This window comes from Aptenodytes patagonicus, chromosome 24 (genome assembly GCF_965638725.1).
Source record: "Aptenodytes patagonicus chromosome 24, bAptPat1.pri.cur, whole genome shotgun sequence".
Lineage (NCBI taxonomy): Eukaryota > Metazoa > Chordata > Aves > Sphenisciformes > Spheniscidae > Aptenodytes > Aptenodytes patagonicus.
Genome location: NC_134972.1, coordinates 2,202,646 through 2,215,893, shown reverse-complemented (window position 1 = coordinate 2,215,893; position 13,248 = coordinate 2,202,646). Strand labels below are relative to the sequence as shown.

The 13,248-nt window shown below is 54.3% G+C and overlaps 1 protein-coding gene across 2 annotated transcripts in view; it reads right to left on the bottom strand.

Moving 5' to 3' along the window:
- Positions 1-13,248, bottom strand: part of PEBP4 (phosphatidylethanolamine binding protein 4) — an 80,546-nt gene that overhangs the window by 60,359 nt on the left and 6,939 nt on the right. Inside the window, exons 2-4 of one of the 2 annotated variants that reach the window (XM_076358961.1) lie at positions 12,351-12,426; positions 11,311-11,456; positions 9,636-9,768 (exon numbers count right to left, since the gene is read on the bottom strand). In XM_076358961.1, the coding sequence (XP_076215076.1) occupies positions 9,636-9,768; positions 11,311-11,450 (273 nt within the window). In that variant the 5' untranslated portion in view covers positions 11,451-11,456; positions 12,351-12,426. The remainder of the gene's footprint in view (positions 1-9,635; positions 9,769-11,310; positions 11,457-12,350; positions 12,427-13,248) is intronic. The other variant, XM_076358960.1, reaches the window with a different exon arrangement.

The following is a 13,248-nucleotide window of genomic DNA, read 5'->3' as shown; positions in this document are numbered from 1 at the left end:
TGCCCCCCAGATAGCCAAGATACCCCCCAAGCAGGATCTCCCGAGGCCCCCGGCATCGCATGGCAGCCCCCCGGCGCAGCGCGGCTGTCTGGTTCCTCGTTACACAACCCTGCTCGGGAGATCCTACGTGGGCAGACGTGGGCTTTCCTCTGAATTGACAACAGCTCTCGCTGCAGCTCAGCAGAACATGAGCAGCTTACATAAACAGCGCTCAGAGTTACCCTGCGTGTGGGCTGCACGCAGCCGCTCGGGGTGGGGGGAGGCAGGGAGCCGCCTTCCCCCCCCCCCGGTTTATTTTTTTTTCCCTATAAAACAACCCAAACCCAAGCGAGCTTCTCCTTGTGGGGGAAAAAACAGCGCGCGAGAAATGACTCAAGTGTTTTGTAACTTGTCACATTCGAAGCTGCAATTTGGAGGCAGGAAGGAGGGATCCAAAATAGTCGCCCCAACCCCAGCTTGTATAACCGAGATCCCCCGTCCCCTCCCCTCCGCCGGGAAAAGGGGGAAATTTCTGCCGTCGACTGGCAGCTGGAAGGAGGCAGGCGAGCTCAGGGTTGTTACAGCACAGGAAGGAGCCCCCAAATTGGGAAGAATTACTCATCCATGGAAAAGGCTCCTGTGCTGGCGGGGAGGCACCGGGGAAGATGTTGCAGGGGAGGAAGGCTCCCGGGGATGGCTTCTCCGGATGCTCCGGCTCGGAGCCCGGCGGCGAGGCTGCGCTCCCCAGGATGCCACCCCGAGCGGGAGGTGATGCTTGGGAAACACAGCTGGAGCAGGAAAGCAGGACAGAGTGGGTTTATCTGCGGAAAAAGGGACCTTGCGAGGGCTGCTCCTTGATCTGCTGAAGGGCATCGATACCCACCGGTGCCAAAACTGAACCCAGAGCTGGCTTGAGCCTTCCCAGATGCTGGAGAGGGCACGGAAGATGCTCGGATAGTCCCATGGGAGGGCTCCAGCAGGGTCAGGCTGTGGTTTATGGGTAAACACCTCTCCCGTACAGCACTTTCCTCCTGGCTTTTCCCTCTCCTCCCGGATCAAAGCCACCAGCACCCGGCACTGCACAGCTTTTTTCATCCGCATGCTCAGCAACTCGCCGCATCCCAGTGAGACCCACGAGAGCCCGGCTGCGCCCGGGCCCCTCTGCAAAGAGCAGGGAGGGCAATACCTGCCCGCAACGGGCAGCGTGATGGAGCAGAGACCCCTCCAATACACCTGACCCGCTGCCGGGTCTGGTCCTGGAGCCTTTCCCAGCCCCAACAAGGTCCGAGGCCGGAGCTGCGGAGCAGAGGCATGCCCGGCTTTGCACAGCGTCCCTGTCCAGCTGGGTTCGCTCCTTGTTACAGCTGACAAGGTGCAGCAGCAGCACCAGGGAGGCAGGAGGGATGTTTTCCCCTTTGGGTACCAACCCACCACGGAGTCAGTGCCAGCAGCACGCAGAGGAGCTGGGGAGGATGCAGGGGAGCTGTGCCCAGCTCACCCCCCTGATTAAACGTGATTGCAGACCCCACAAATTCAATTTTCAAGGAGCAAGTGCCAGGAGCATCCGGAGGAGCCTGCCTCCTGCTATAAACCCTCCTGCCCACCCAAAACGCAGTTAATTTCTTTTGAAAAAGTCAAGGCAGGTCCTGGGGACGGCAGGAGATGCAATAAGTGTGACACCTCACCTCAGGGCTCATTGATCTGCCATCGACCGCGGTGTTGAATCTGACTTTGAAACCCCAGACGGGCTTTGGCATCTGGCCCCGTGTTTTGTGGGGGCAGCGCTTCCTAAGGGTCTCCTCAAACATAAAATGGGTAGGGAGTTTAAATGAGGGGAAGGCCGAGCTTTGCAGCCTTTTCTCTAGTGTCACCCCAGCTAAGGCTCTTAAACCCCGAGTGCCCAACACCCACGCCGGCACACATCACAGGACAGCGCAGGCTGCGGCCGGCACCCAGGGCATCCCGGGAAAATCCCAAACACGGGGTGGGGGAAAAAAAAAATTAGGTTATTTTCAATAGATTCATCTGCTTCTACAATGCAGTTTGGCTTTGCAATTAAAAAAAATAATTAAAAAAAAATCTCTATTTCTTTACGACAGACCCACCCGACGGGTGCATCACCGCAGCTTTCGGATTAACAGGTTAAAAACAAAGCGGTTACAAAGGTGCCCTGCGATGGCAGGGACTTGCCCATGCAATAAACCGGCATCACCGAGACAAAAAGCTGAATTCCTGACTCCTTGGCCGTTGCACGATCACACGCTCTCCGGGACGTGCCCGCTGGGATCCCGTACAGCCCACGGCACGTCCTGGCTCCGCACACACACGAGCACCGGCTCCAATTTTTACACAAAACTGTGTGATTCAACACAAAGTATACATCTGCAGAAGCAACACAATTATCTCTCGGAGTTAAGCATTGATGGATAGAAGTTTTAATTACCAAACCTTTTCATCCTCCCCCACACACAAAAAGTATATTTTCTGGCATGTTTATTTAATAATAAAATATGATAAAATTATATGTTAGTGGAATAAGTGCATGGTGTGTGTAAAGTACAAGATGAGCTGAAGTCTGTTTTGTCACCAGAGCTGAAAATATTAGCGCCTTTGATCTCTTTGGCTCCAAAGCAGCTCTAGAAGGAGAGAGCAGCACACGCAGCAGCACATCGCATGGCCCATCCAGCCCATGAGGGTTTTGGGGAGGGTGGACCCCAGCTCCTGCCTCTGCACGTGCCGGCGCGCTCCCCGCTCACGCAGGGCACTGGAGATTGACAGCCTCCGCTCCTGCACATGTCCCTATCTCTTGATTTACCCAAAGAGAAGAGCAAGCACAAGCCAGCTGCCCTAATTGCCATGGACAGGGCTAAAGGGTGCCCCTGTCACCCATCAGTATCATTTAGGGCTTGGGAAGTGCCCAACTCCCATGGGGAACGCCCATTAGACCTCCGTGTTCATATCAGTCTTAATTTCATTTGGTCCTTAACACCATTGTCTGGTTCACGTATCCGTGCTGTACAGTAACGCTAGCTGATGCGTCCGATCCCCTGGCACCAGGGCATGGATGCTGCCACGGCACAGGAGCAGCCCTCTGCTCCAAAACCTGGGCGTTAACGGGGAACAGCAGCAGCTACAGCCTGTTTGAGACCAGGGAGATACAGGTTACTCCCTTCCCGACATATAGAGATGAGGAGGTTGAGGTTCCCCACCCCCCCCCCCTTTGCGTCGCAGCCTACAAGTAAATCTCCAGCAAAAAATTTCCCCCCCCCTTCTCCCCCTGCCTCGGAAATTCACAGCCAACCTGCTAATGAGTCTTTGTGAACCTTGTGCCTTCTTACCTCTAATTTTACAGCCTGGTAGGATTTGAGCTCTGTGGACAGCCTCACATTTGGTTTCAAATTATAGGCTGAGTGGCTGTTCTCTCCTATTATTGTGCTGTCAATCTTGTATTAGCACATTATAATATGGTACACTGAATGCATCTGTTCTGTATATCACAAGTCCTAATTGTCATTTGTTGAATCACTTTGTCTTATATGATTGTTAAGCAATTATTTCATCCAAAGCAGCTTAAACTTTGATTACTGTATAGTGTTTACAGGGATCAAAGTAAAATCATCAGCTGCTTCAAACAGTTTGCTGTTGAAACAGGCACAAGCGTCTGTCCCGCACACGCGTGGATGCCAATACGTAAGCGATGAGGAGAGCAGACTTGATGACCTGTAGGTTCTTGCCATCTCCAAAGCCCATCCTTCTGCCTGAAGGGGAACGTTATTTGTCCAGGATGGTTAAGCGTCCAGCAAACGTGTAGGTAATGAAACGGACGTGAAGTGACATTTCTGCCAAGACTGCTCACGGAAAGAGGCTCTCATCGCGCGTGGCACCAGCTGTCCCATCGGTCCCCTCCAGTGGGGCAAGGGCCCATTGTGGAATAACACCCCGCACTTCTCCAGTGCTTTCCATCAAGAATGCTCTCCCAAGGAAGCGCTCCTGCTCCCCAAGAGGCACGGAAAGTAAAGCAGTGCTTTGCTCAGAGGTGCACGAGGGGCATCGCATCCCGAACCAGCTCTACCACGCAAACCTCCACCGAAGCAGAGGAGTTTGCAGCGTGCCAGACCCTGGTCCTGCCTGGGAGTGGGTCAGCAGAGGACAGGGCTGATGCAGCGCAGAAGAGCCTGCAGCGCACACAGATTTTTTTGCTTTAACACCCCACACTTAAGCCCTCAAAGAGGCACTCTGGTAGCTCGCAGGCCTCGCACCAACCCCTCCGCTCAGAAGCCGCTGCAAAGCCGGGATGGTCCCAGGCGCCGGGGAGCCGCTGGGCTGGCAGCCCTCTGAAGTCGGGGATGCTGGTATGCCACAGCGCAGTCCCAGGGCATGGGAACCCAAACCAGCATCAGCTCCAGCAGGGCAAAAGGGAGGGGTTCATCACCAGGGGCTTGGGCTAATCCCCATAATATCTGGCTGACAGCATCGGGAAGGAATGTTGGGCCATTGTTCTTTTTAAGTAGCCCAGACAGGATTAAGAGAAAAGACACAGTGGTGGCTCCTTAACCCCAGACGGTTCCAGGAGTCAACGAGGATACACAAACTGTCAGGAATCTTCTGCTTAAAACCATCTTCTTTAATGAGACTTGAATTTAACCTGAGTGCCACTCAAAAGCCCCCTCTTCCAGCCAGCTGCAAATCACCGCCTGACACAACTAGAGCACATCCCAATTAGGAGATTAAGCAGACCTTCTCCTCCTTTTGTTAAAAGCTAATGAATTCCCTCATACAAGTAATTTTCCAAATAATGGGCCCCAGACCCTACAGCACAGAAACCTTTATAAATCAGGACTGTCCCCAACCCGGCCACCAAGCGTTCACAAAAGGAGGAGAGTCAGAGCCAAGGCTAGGACTTAACCAGCAAGCGGACTTAGCTATGGACTCCAGGCACGACCCACGCTCCTGGAAGAGGCTCATTCTCCTGCCCTTCACCCTGGGCATGACTGATCCCCAGTGCCGTGGCAGGGCATCACCACGGCTCTCCAGCCCCAGAGCAGCACCCCGGGGTGCTGGTTACAGGTTTAGGCACAAAGAGCACATGGAGCTGCTGCTGCATTAAGCCCAATGCAACCCATGAGGACATCATCCCATAGTTCGCATGGCTGGGGGGCTTTTCCAGCTGCCTTTTCAGCTCCAGCTCAGTCTGCCATGGAAATGGTTTATAAATAAGATACTATGAAAATGTATGATTCTTGAAAGAGCCGAGAAAAGGTTGCGATCTGTACAGCTGCAGAAAGAAGTTCTAGCTCATGGATGTGCAAGTTGTCTTCTCAGACTGGTTTGGACAGGAGAGGGTTCTTGCAAAAACAATTTAAGTTTCAGAAAGTTCAGCTTGGGGTAGGAACCCTGAGAAAACCACTTTATTTCTGAGATATCTGGCCCCGCGGCCAGAGAGCAAGTCCTATCCCTTCTTCCCCACACCCTAAAGGAGCAACAGCACAGCCCAAAGAAACCTTTAAGGAAGTCGTCAAACCCTGTGATGAAAACAAATCTGGAAGAGCAGGTAAAAGGTAGTGCCGTAAACTGCAGCTCGAGAGCATCGCGGCGGGTAAATTGCTTTTTAACAAGCAGACAAGTTCTATCAATAGCATCTACCGTATGTTTTTATAAAGTGCAGAAATATGTTTTTAAAAGGCCAGTAAATAAAGTTCCTATCGATTTGATCTCAAGCGTAATCTGTTTTTCTGTCTGCCACCAACAGTGGTAATAAAACAGAATCATGTAACACGGCGTTTCAGCTAATGTGACTATACATCACGGCAGGGGCTGCGTGCTCGCTGGCGATCTATCATTTTCTATTGGGATTGCTTAGCTGCAGAATTTATAAGCTTGCCCCAAATTGATGCAATGTCCAATTTTCTTTTCCAATTTATTTTTGGTTGAGCAAAGCAATATTGAGGCAGGACAAGGAGGGCGCATTTCCCGTCTATCCAGATGTTCTCCACTCCGCTCCTGCTTCCTCCTTGGCCTGGGAAAGGGCCTGGCAGCAGCTCCTCTGCCAGGGTTTTTAGGAGGATGGCAGCAGACGCTTTAACGGCTGCGTTTGGTGTTTGCTCCACGTCTTTGCAGCAGTACCCAAAGGCTCCACGGGATGCCTGTAGAGCAAGTTATCTGATGCTCAGAGGGGTCTCCCGGCAAGGACCGAGCATCCACAGCATCTCAGAGCTGCATCTCGCGCTCACCCAGACCTCTGCAACACCAGGACGGACCAACTGGCTGCTCTGCTCCAGCACAGGGCTGTGGGACAGACGCTTCCCACGTGCCCGAGCCATGCATAGGGCAGGTTTGTATATCTGTGCCCAGCAGTTAAAAGGGTTTCCAGGGTACCCAAACCATCAGTCACCGGCCTCCTGTGTCCGGCAATGCATCTCATCCCTTTGCCCGAGCACGCTGCTTGCAGAGAGAGCAGCCAGATGTAACGGCTGCCTTAGTTGCACCAAAGAAGTCAAAGACGGGTCTTCTGGGAAGTAAAAGCAGAGTTTGATAGAGCTGGCTGCCAGGCTGCAGTGCCCCAGTGTCTAAACTGGATATGCACCAGTACAGAAAAACCCTATAAATGCACATAAGGTGATGTATTAAAATCCCCCAGGCCGAGCGGTGGTAGATGCCGATCAAAGCTCAGCTTTGCAAGATGCCACCCCACTTTAAGGACCTTCACCCACAAACACATTGACATCGACTTCACCAAGGAGCATCAAGGCACATCAGGGCTGCGAGCAGAGACCTTCGGCAGAGCGAAATGCGGCCCCCACCAGACCTGTTACCCATTATCTGGAACGAGGATGGGAAATGTCCCACCCCCCCCTCGGAAAACTGATAAATATTTCCGGAGATAAAAACAAACACTCTGCATTTGGCTTTTTCGGTGGTTGTTTTTCTTGAAGAGACAAAGTGTTCCACAGAAAGCAGACACTTCCTACACAAGTTTTCATACTCAAACCCCGAGTTTTTCTGCCACCGATTTTGACGGAAAAATCGTAGCCAGGCCTTTACCCAGCCCGTTTCTCACCACTCCATCCACAAGATCACCGAGCCTCAACAGGGCCATAGCACCCTGCCATGCTGAGAAACATCACATATAGATGGAGATAACTTTAGCAAAGTGAGGTTTCCCATTCTCACTTGGGGATTAAAAAAAAAAAAATCAAGTTTCCTGACCTTAGAAATCCCATTGTAAACCATAAAAAGCAACCCCATCACCTGTGCACGCCTCAGCCCTGGTACAGGATGAGGCAACTCTTGTTCCCACTCACTTTAGGGTGATTTTTGGGGGGAAAAAGATTATCCCAAAGTTTCCTTACAGGTTCAGGGGTAAGAAAAATACGTATTCCTATAGCGAAAGCCTGAAGCAATTCAGAGCCAGTTCTCTGCAACCGATTTAAGGCCATCCAGCCCCTTGCCCAAAATTAAACCCCTAGTTTGCATGCTGCAAAAGCTGGAAGGCTCCTGGCTGTGCGGAGCTGGGGATGTGTTTCTGGCTAAGGCCGGAGGAGAGAACAAATGCAAACCAAGGGAAGCAGCGGGGCCCGTGTCCTCAGATGCCGCCTCAGCGCAAGATGTGCTGAGTTGTCTTGGAAGGAAATGGTGCCAAATCCGCCAGCAGAGACGAGCCATCAGCCAGCCCCGATGCCAGCTGGAGCCACTGGCCCTGTGCAATGGGCTCCCCGGGGACCTGCCCTCCACCCAGTGCCACAGCCGGCATCCCACCCCAAAATAAACATGCACAAGTGACACACACAGCCAGCTCCCAAGTCCAGCCTGGGCAGGTTCACTCACCTGCTCTTGTTTTCAGGTTCACAAATGCAAAGCCTACATCCCCCCGGCACAGCCAGGCAAAGGCCTGGCTCTGCTTACCCCCCAGATCCTCCCCACAGCCGGCAGCATCGTTTACTGGACGGAGCAGCGTCCACCTGCATCACCACAGCCAAGTCCCATCCCTTCCCTTCTCCTTGCTGTAGTTTGCTTTCCAGGACAAAAATAAAAAAAGAAAAGCAACTGCCTACATCCCTGGGAAACTTCAAACTACTGGAAAGCAATGCACAAGTGATGGGTGGTTTTACATACAGCACCCTCTGCCAGGGAGGATTTTTTTTTTTGGAAGAATCAGACACCGTTAAGGGAAAGTTATACTTCAAACCATGTGATCCACAGGGGGAAGAGACTTTCCAGACAGCGATGAAGCAGCCAGAAAAACTGATTCTTAACACTTCAAGGTAAAGCCAAGATGCACAAGAGCTGAGTTTCTCCCTCATTAGCTACGGCTGAAGCGTCCGCAGCTGCCGGGGTGGGAGCTAATGATGGGGAAACCGCACATGGCAGTTATCAGGGTGCCGGCAAGGATTGCCCTGGGGATCTGGGGACAAGGTCTCCTCTGCAAGCTGATGCCAGCACACCCTCCGACCGGCTGTGGTCCCCAAGCTGGGCAGGTGGCAGCGGGACACCGGGGGTGCAGGATGCCACACCAACACCCAGCAGAGACCAGTGCAACAGTGGCACTTGTCCTCCCTTCTCCTCCCTTCTCCTCCCCTGCCCAGGACACCCCTCAGCACAGGGGTCGCCGGGCCGCGGTGCAGGACCCATCGGCTCCCAGTGCCTCCAGTGCCCCGGTGGCTCCCAGAGCCCGGTGGCTCCCAGTGGCCCGGGCGGCCCCCGGTGGCTCCCAGTGGCCCCGGTGCCCCGGGCTGCTCCCAGTGGCCGGCGGCTCCCAGTGGCCCCCGTGCCCCGGACAGCCCCCGGCGGCTCCGAGTGCCCCCGGTGCCCCCCGTGCCCCAGGCGGCCCCCGGCGGCTCCCAGTGCCCCCGTGCCCCGGGCGGCCTCCGGTGCCCCCCGGTGCCCGGCGGCGCGGGGGCTCGGGAAGTTCAATGCTGCCACCTGGCGGCGGCGGGGGGGAAACAGCAGCCCCGACCCGGTGCGAGCGGCCCCGGGGGAGCCTCCGAGCGGCGACGGGGGCTGCTCCCCCGCCCCGTTACCGGTAACGGCCATCACACGCTAACCCCGCGTTACAAATCCTACAGCCCCTGCGCGGCCCGGGGGCTTCTCGGATTAATTAACCCGGTTTCTGCAGGCGGACACCAGCCGCGGACACCGGCGAGGGATGGAAACACCCAGCCAAAGCCTACGTTCGCTTTAAGGAGTTTACAAACAATTGCAAGAAAAATCGATGCGTGCAAATTTTTTTTTTTTGCTACATTGTAGCAAAAATTTAGTTTAAGTTTACCCACGGCTCGGCCTCAACCCAAAACCCTGAAGCAATGGGGGAAACACAGGACAAAGCTTAGAAAGTCACCCTGACTTCAGGCACAACTTAAACAAGCACAACCCGAGCAGCCGACGGCGCTTTGGCCGCGGGACAGCAGTGCGAAGCCACGCATGGCACAGGGTGAACAGCTCCCGGGCCGTCGCCAGCACCCAAAGCACAGGCGCCGGGTGTCCCTGCTTGGCCCAGCTCCCAGCCAGGGTGTCACGGCCAGGCTCAAAGTACAAGCGCGCACGTGTGTAAGCAGTCCTTTCCCAATGAATTCCTCCCCCGTGATCTGGCTACACCTTTAATTAACACAGAAACATGGAGCAGAGGCAGCTGCCCGTGAGCAACACGACTCGGGACTCACCTTCTCAGCCTGGGGGTACCGCACACGGGGGCTGCCCCACTCCCTGCTGATCCGCTGCCGGTACTGGTGGCACTTGGGGATGTACGTGCAGCCCACATCGCCCAGCTCCGGGTAGATAATTTCTAAATCCCCTCTGGGGAGAAAAGGGGAGAGAAGAGCATGTAGGGCGAGAGCACACCACGCAGGGGATGGGAATTAGTGCCACATCCCAGCCAGCCTTGACCTGCGGTTGCAATGCTGGGTGGGAGATGCAGGATCCCACCTCCTGTCACCAAAGGTGCCGGGCAGCTTGTGCACCAGGGTAAAGGCCCTCCCATGCTGTAACATAACCGTGGGCTCTGCTCCCTCTCTCAAGCAGCAGCAAGACTTTAAACATTCATTATGGCTCAGCACACTTTAGATCATTCCCAGGATTTTCCATAGTCTTTAAAAATCATGGCCCATACGGGTTAATCTAAGGCTTGAAGATGGAGAGCAGGAGAGCAAAGCTACCCTCGCTCCCCCTTGGCCTCAGACAAGCTGTTTGAGCTCTGAGCCCCCTTCTCCCACTTGTGATATGAAAGCAGGGACAAGCCTCCGCTGTGGTTTGGGTACTGATAGGTCAGATATCTCCAGCTCTGACTTCTGCATGAAATGCTTTCCCCTTCTGCGTTATCTAGCAGAGAAAGGGGCCGCTGGAGCAAGCTGTCGGGTCACTGCAGAGTGTGGATAGCAAGTCTCAAGGCCACCCTGAAGATTAGCTGCCACAGACATGACCCTTGCAGGAGGGGCCCTTAAATCCTGCAGCCCAAGAGGCTGCTGAGCAAACACCTGCAGCAGCGCGGGGCTGGCACAAAGCAGGCTGAGAGTTCAAAGCAAGGTGCTTTGAACTCATGGTTTGTGGGAGGAAGCTGGGGCCAAGTGAAGTCTCCGCTTGCCTTTAGAAGCTTAACTTGCTCATATTTAGAGAGCATTCTGGTTAACTGAAAAGCAGCAGAAAGCATGTTTTTGATGCAGAAGCTCCCAGTAATGTGGGATATTAAGAACCCCCCAAAGGCAAGGGGCACGTGTGTGCTGCTGCTCACCCAGCCCTGCCTCCCATCTACAGCAACCCACAGGCAACAAGAGTTTAAGCCAAGGACCTTCAGTATCAAAACACTTGATAAAAGGGTACATTCAGTGGCTGTTCAGCTGGGGGCCCAGCTGGTACAGCATCAAACTGCTTGTTTGCAGCCCCAGGAGAAGCTCCCCAGCCTTCCTCCTCTTCCCATGCCCACACCTCAAGCATTAACATCTCTGCAGGATGGGCTTTGAGGTCTGTGGGATCACCTGTTCTAGCACTTTCCTTCCCCAAAAGTCGCTTCCTTCCTCTGAAACTTTCTGCAGAAAACATCATCTCTGATGCTGTAAGTCGCTTTAAAAGCCTCTGCAAAAATGGACCAAGGAACAACTCGAGGTGACCAGAGACACTAAGATCTCAGCTTGCATAAAACAAGAGCTGCACAGTGCGGCAGGCACTGCTCTGCTTCGCTCTGGCCCAGATTCCTGGCAAAAGGAAGAAAGCAACCAATATTTATAGCCCTGGCAAAGGGGATACTGGAATTAACTGTCCCAGGAGGTGACATGCAAGGGCAGCACATGACTGGATGCCCAGGGCTTGTGCAGTTTGGAAAAGAGACAACAAGGAGTCACTCACCTGCAGAACTCGCTGTCCACGCTGCTGAGCATCTGGAAGAAGCAGGTCCGCGAAGGCTCGTCCGGCCAGGGGGGCTGCTCCCCCCGGGCAGCAGTGCTGAGCAGGCTGGCAGCCAGCAACACAGCACCCAGCAGCTTCATCCTGCCCTGTGGGGACCAAGGGACAGAGAGGGTCAGTCCCACGGGCAGAGCTGGGACCCAGCGCTGGCCCCCCAGCACCTGCTAGCAGCCACTGCATCTCCACCACCATGCTCTGGCTCAGCCCCCCCAGGAACCAGCTCCAGGCAAAGCACACCCATCCTTACACAGCTTTTTTTCCCCCCACTTCCACATCATTAATCCCAATTATGCCAGAAGTGAACTGTGTTTCCTGCTGCTGCCCCGTGCCAGGAAACACCGAGCAGGCTCGCAGCAAGACCCCACGTCTCAGAGGACCCATTTCTGCCCACCTACAAGGAAGACAGATCACCACCCTCCTGCACAGCACCAGAGATGTGCACATATGACCTCACAAGCTGGGCAGCCCAGCCCAGCGATGATCACCTCCATGGTGATCACCGTGACACCACACTCCAAGCGGGGACAGAGTCCCTGTCTCCAGGTGCCAACCCTGCTGCGCTCCCTAGGACTCAAATGTGATGAAAAAGATGAAAAACTGGTATCAGGCCTGGTCATGGATTAACTAAGACCGCTACTGATGGATGCACGACCAGCAGCGACACTGACCAACACACCCCGACCCCAGGGAAAGCCTCTGCCAGGGGAACAGGCACAGGAGTTCGTCTTGAACCCAGGCACCCCCTCCAGAGCCAGGGCAGAGCTTTTTCCATATGAGGACAGCCTTGGCCACCCATTTTTAAGTCTACAAAGCACAAGCCAAGCCCCGAGGATGAGGGGAGCCGGGGTATGAGGTTTATATACCCACACCCCTGCCAAGCCCAACGGCAGCCCTCGCCTCCCCAGGCTGCACTGAGGTGCCTGCAGCAGCCTGATAGACCCAGTGGCCAGGGCCACCACGGCTGGCCCTGCCAAGGCACTTACCCACGGGGTCCTGGGGATGGGCGAGCAGCTCCGAGGCAGAGCCCAGAGGCTCGAGGTTGCCACGGAGATGGTTTCCCTGGAAGGAAGGGAAGAAGGGACTGGGAACGAAAGACAGCCTGGGGAAGGGGCAGCTCATCCCCTAAAGGAGCATGAAAACCAGCAACGGATTTCCATCCCACAGCAACCTTCAACTGACCCACCAGCTCTGGGTCCTCACCTGGCCCTAATCCCCCCCTGCACTGACAGCTTCCCAGCTCATTAGAAAGGATGCGACCCAAACATTTATTTGCATTAGCCTGTCTTTTCCATTGCCTAATCAGTCCTGGATGAGGCATATGCAAAAAACCCACTGTCAGTTGGGAATAGGTATTACAACACATACTGTATCATTATATAATGAAGTACCAGCACGCAGAGCGAACACGAGTAAGTACTAGCGCCACTGTCATTATGGGGAGAAAAAGGCATCAGGCTTAACTAATTAGAAACATTAATGTATTGGGAATGATCTGGAGGTTTAGGGGCTAATGGCTCCGGTTCCCACGCTACGAGATGGGCAAACCCCGTAATTAGAGCCCTGATCCTGCAAACAGGCTCACGTGAGTAATGCTTTTCCCATCGGAGTCAGGAGTACTGGTTTGCATGAGTCAGTATCACCAAAATGGGGTTTACATCCTCACACGCTGTCGCAAGCTGGGGGGTTGATAACCTGGGGTCCCAGGGGAGCCATGCAGGGGGAATCGCAGCCCTATAGGCAAAGCATGCCCAAGGACTGTTAATCATTACAGCTGCCCAGAGACACTCTGCTGCAGAAAGGTGGATTTCTTAGAAGAGCAGGACTTCCCTTGGAAAGCTGACAGCTCAGCTGAAAGCTTGGCAAGAGGGTGGCAGGCAAAGG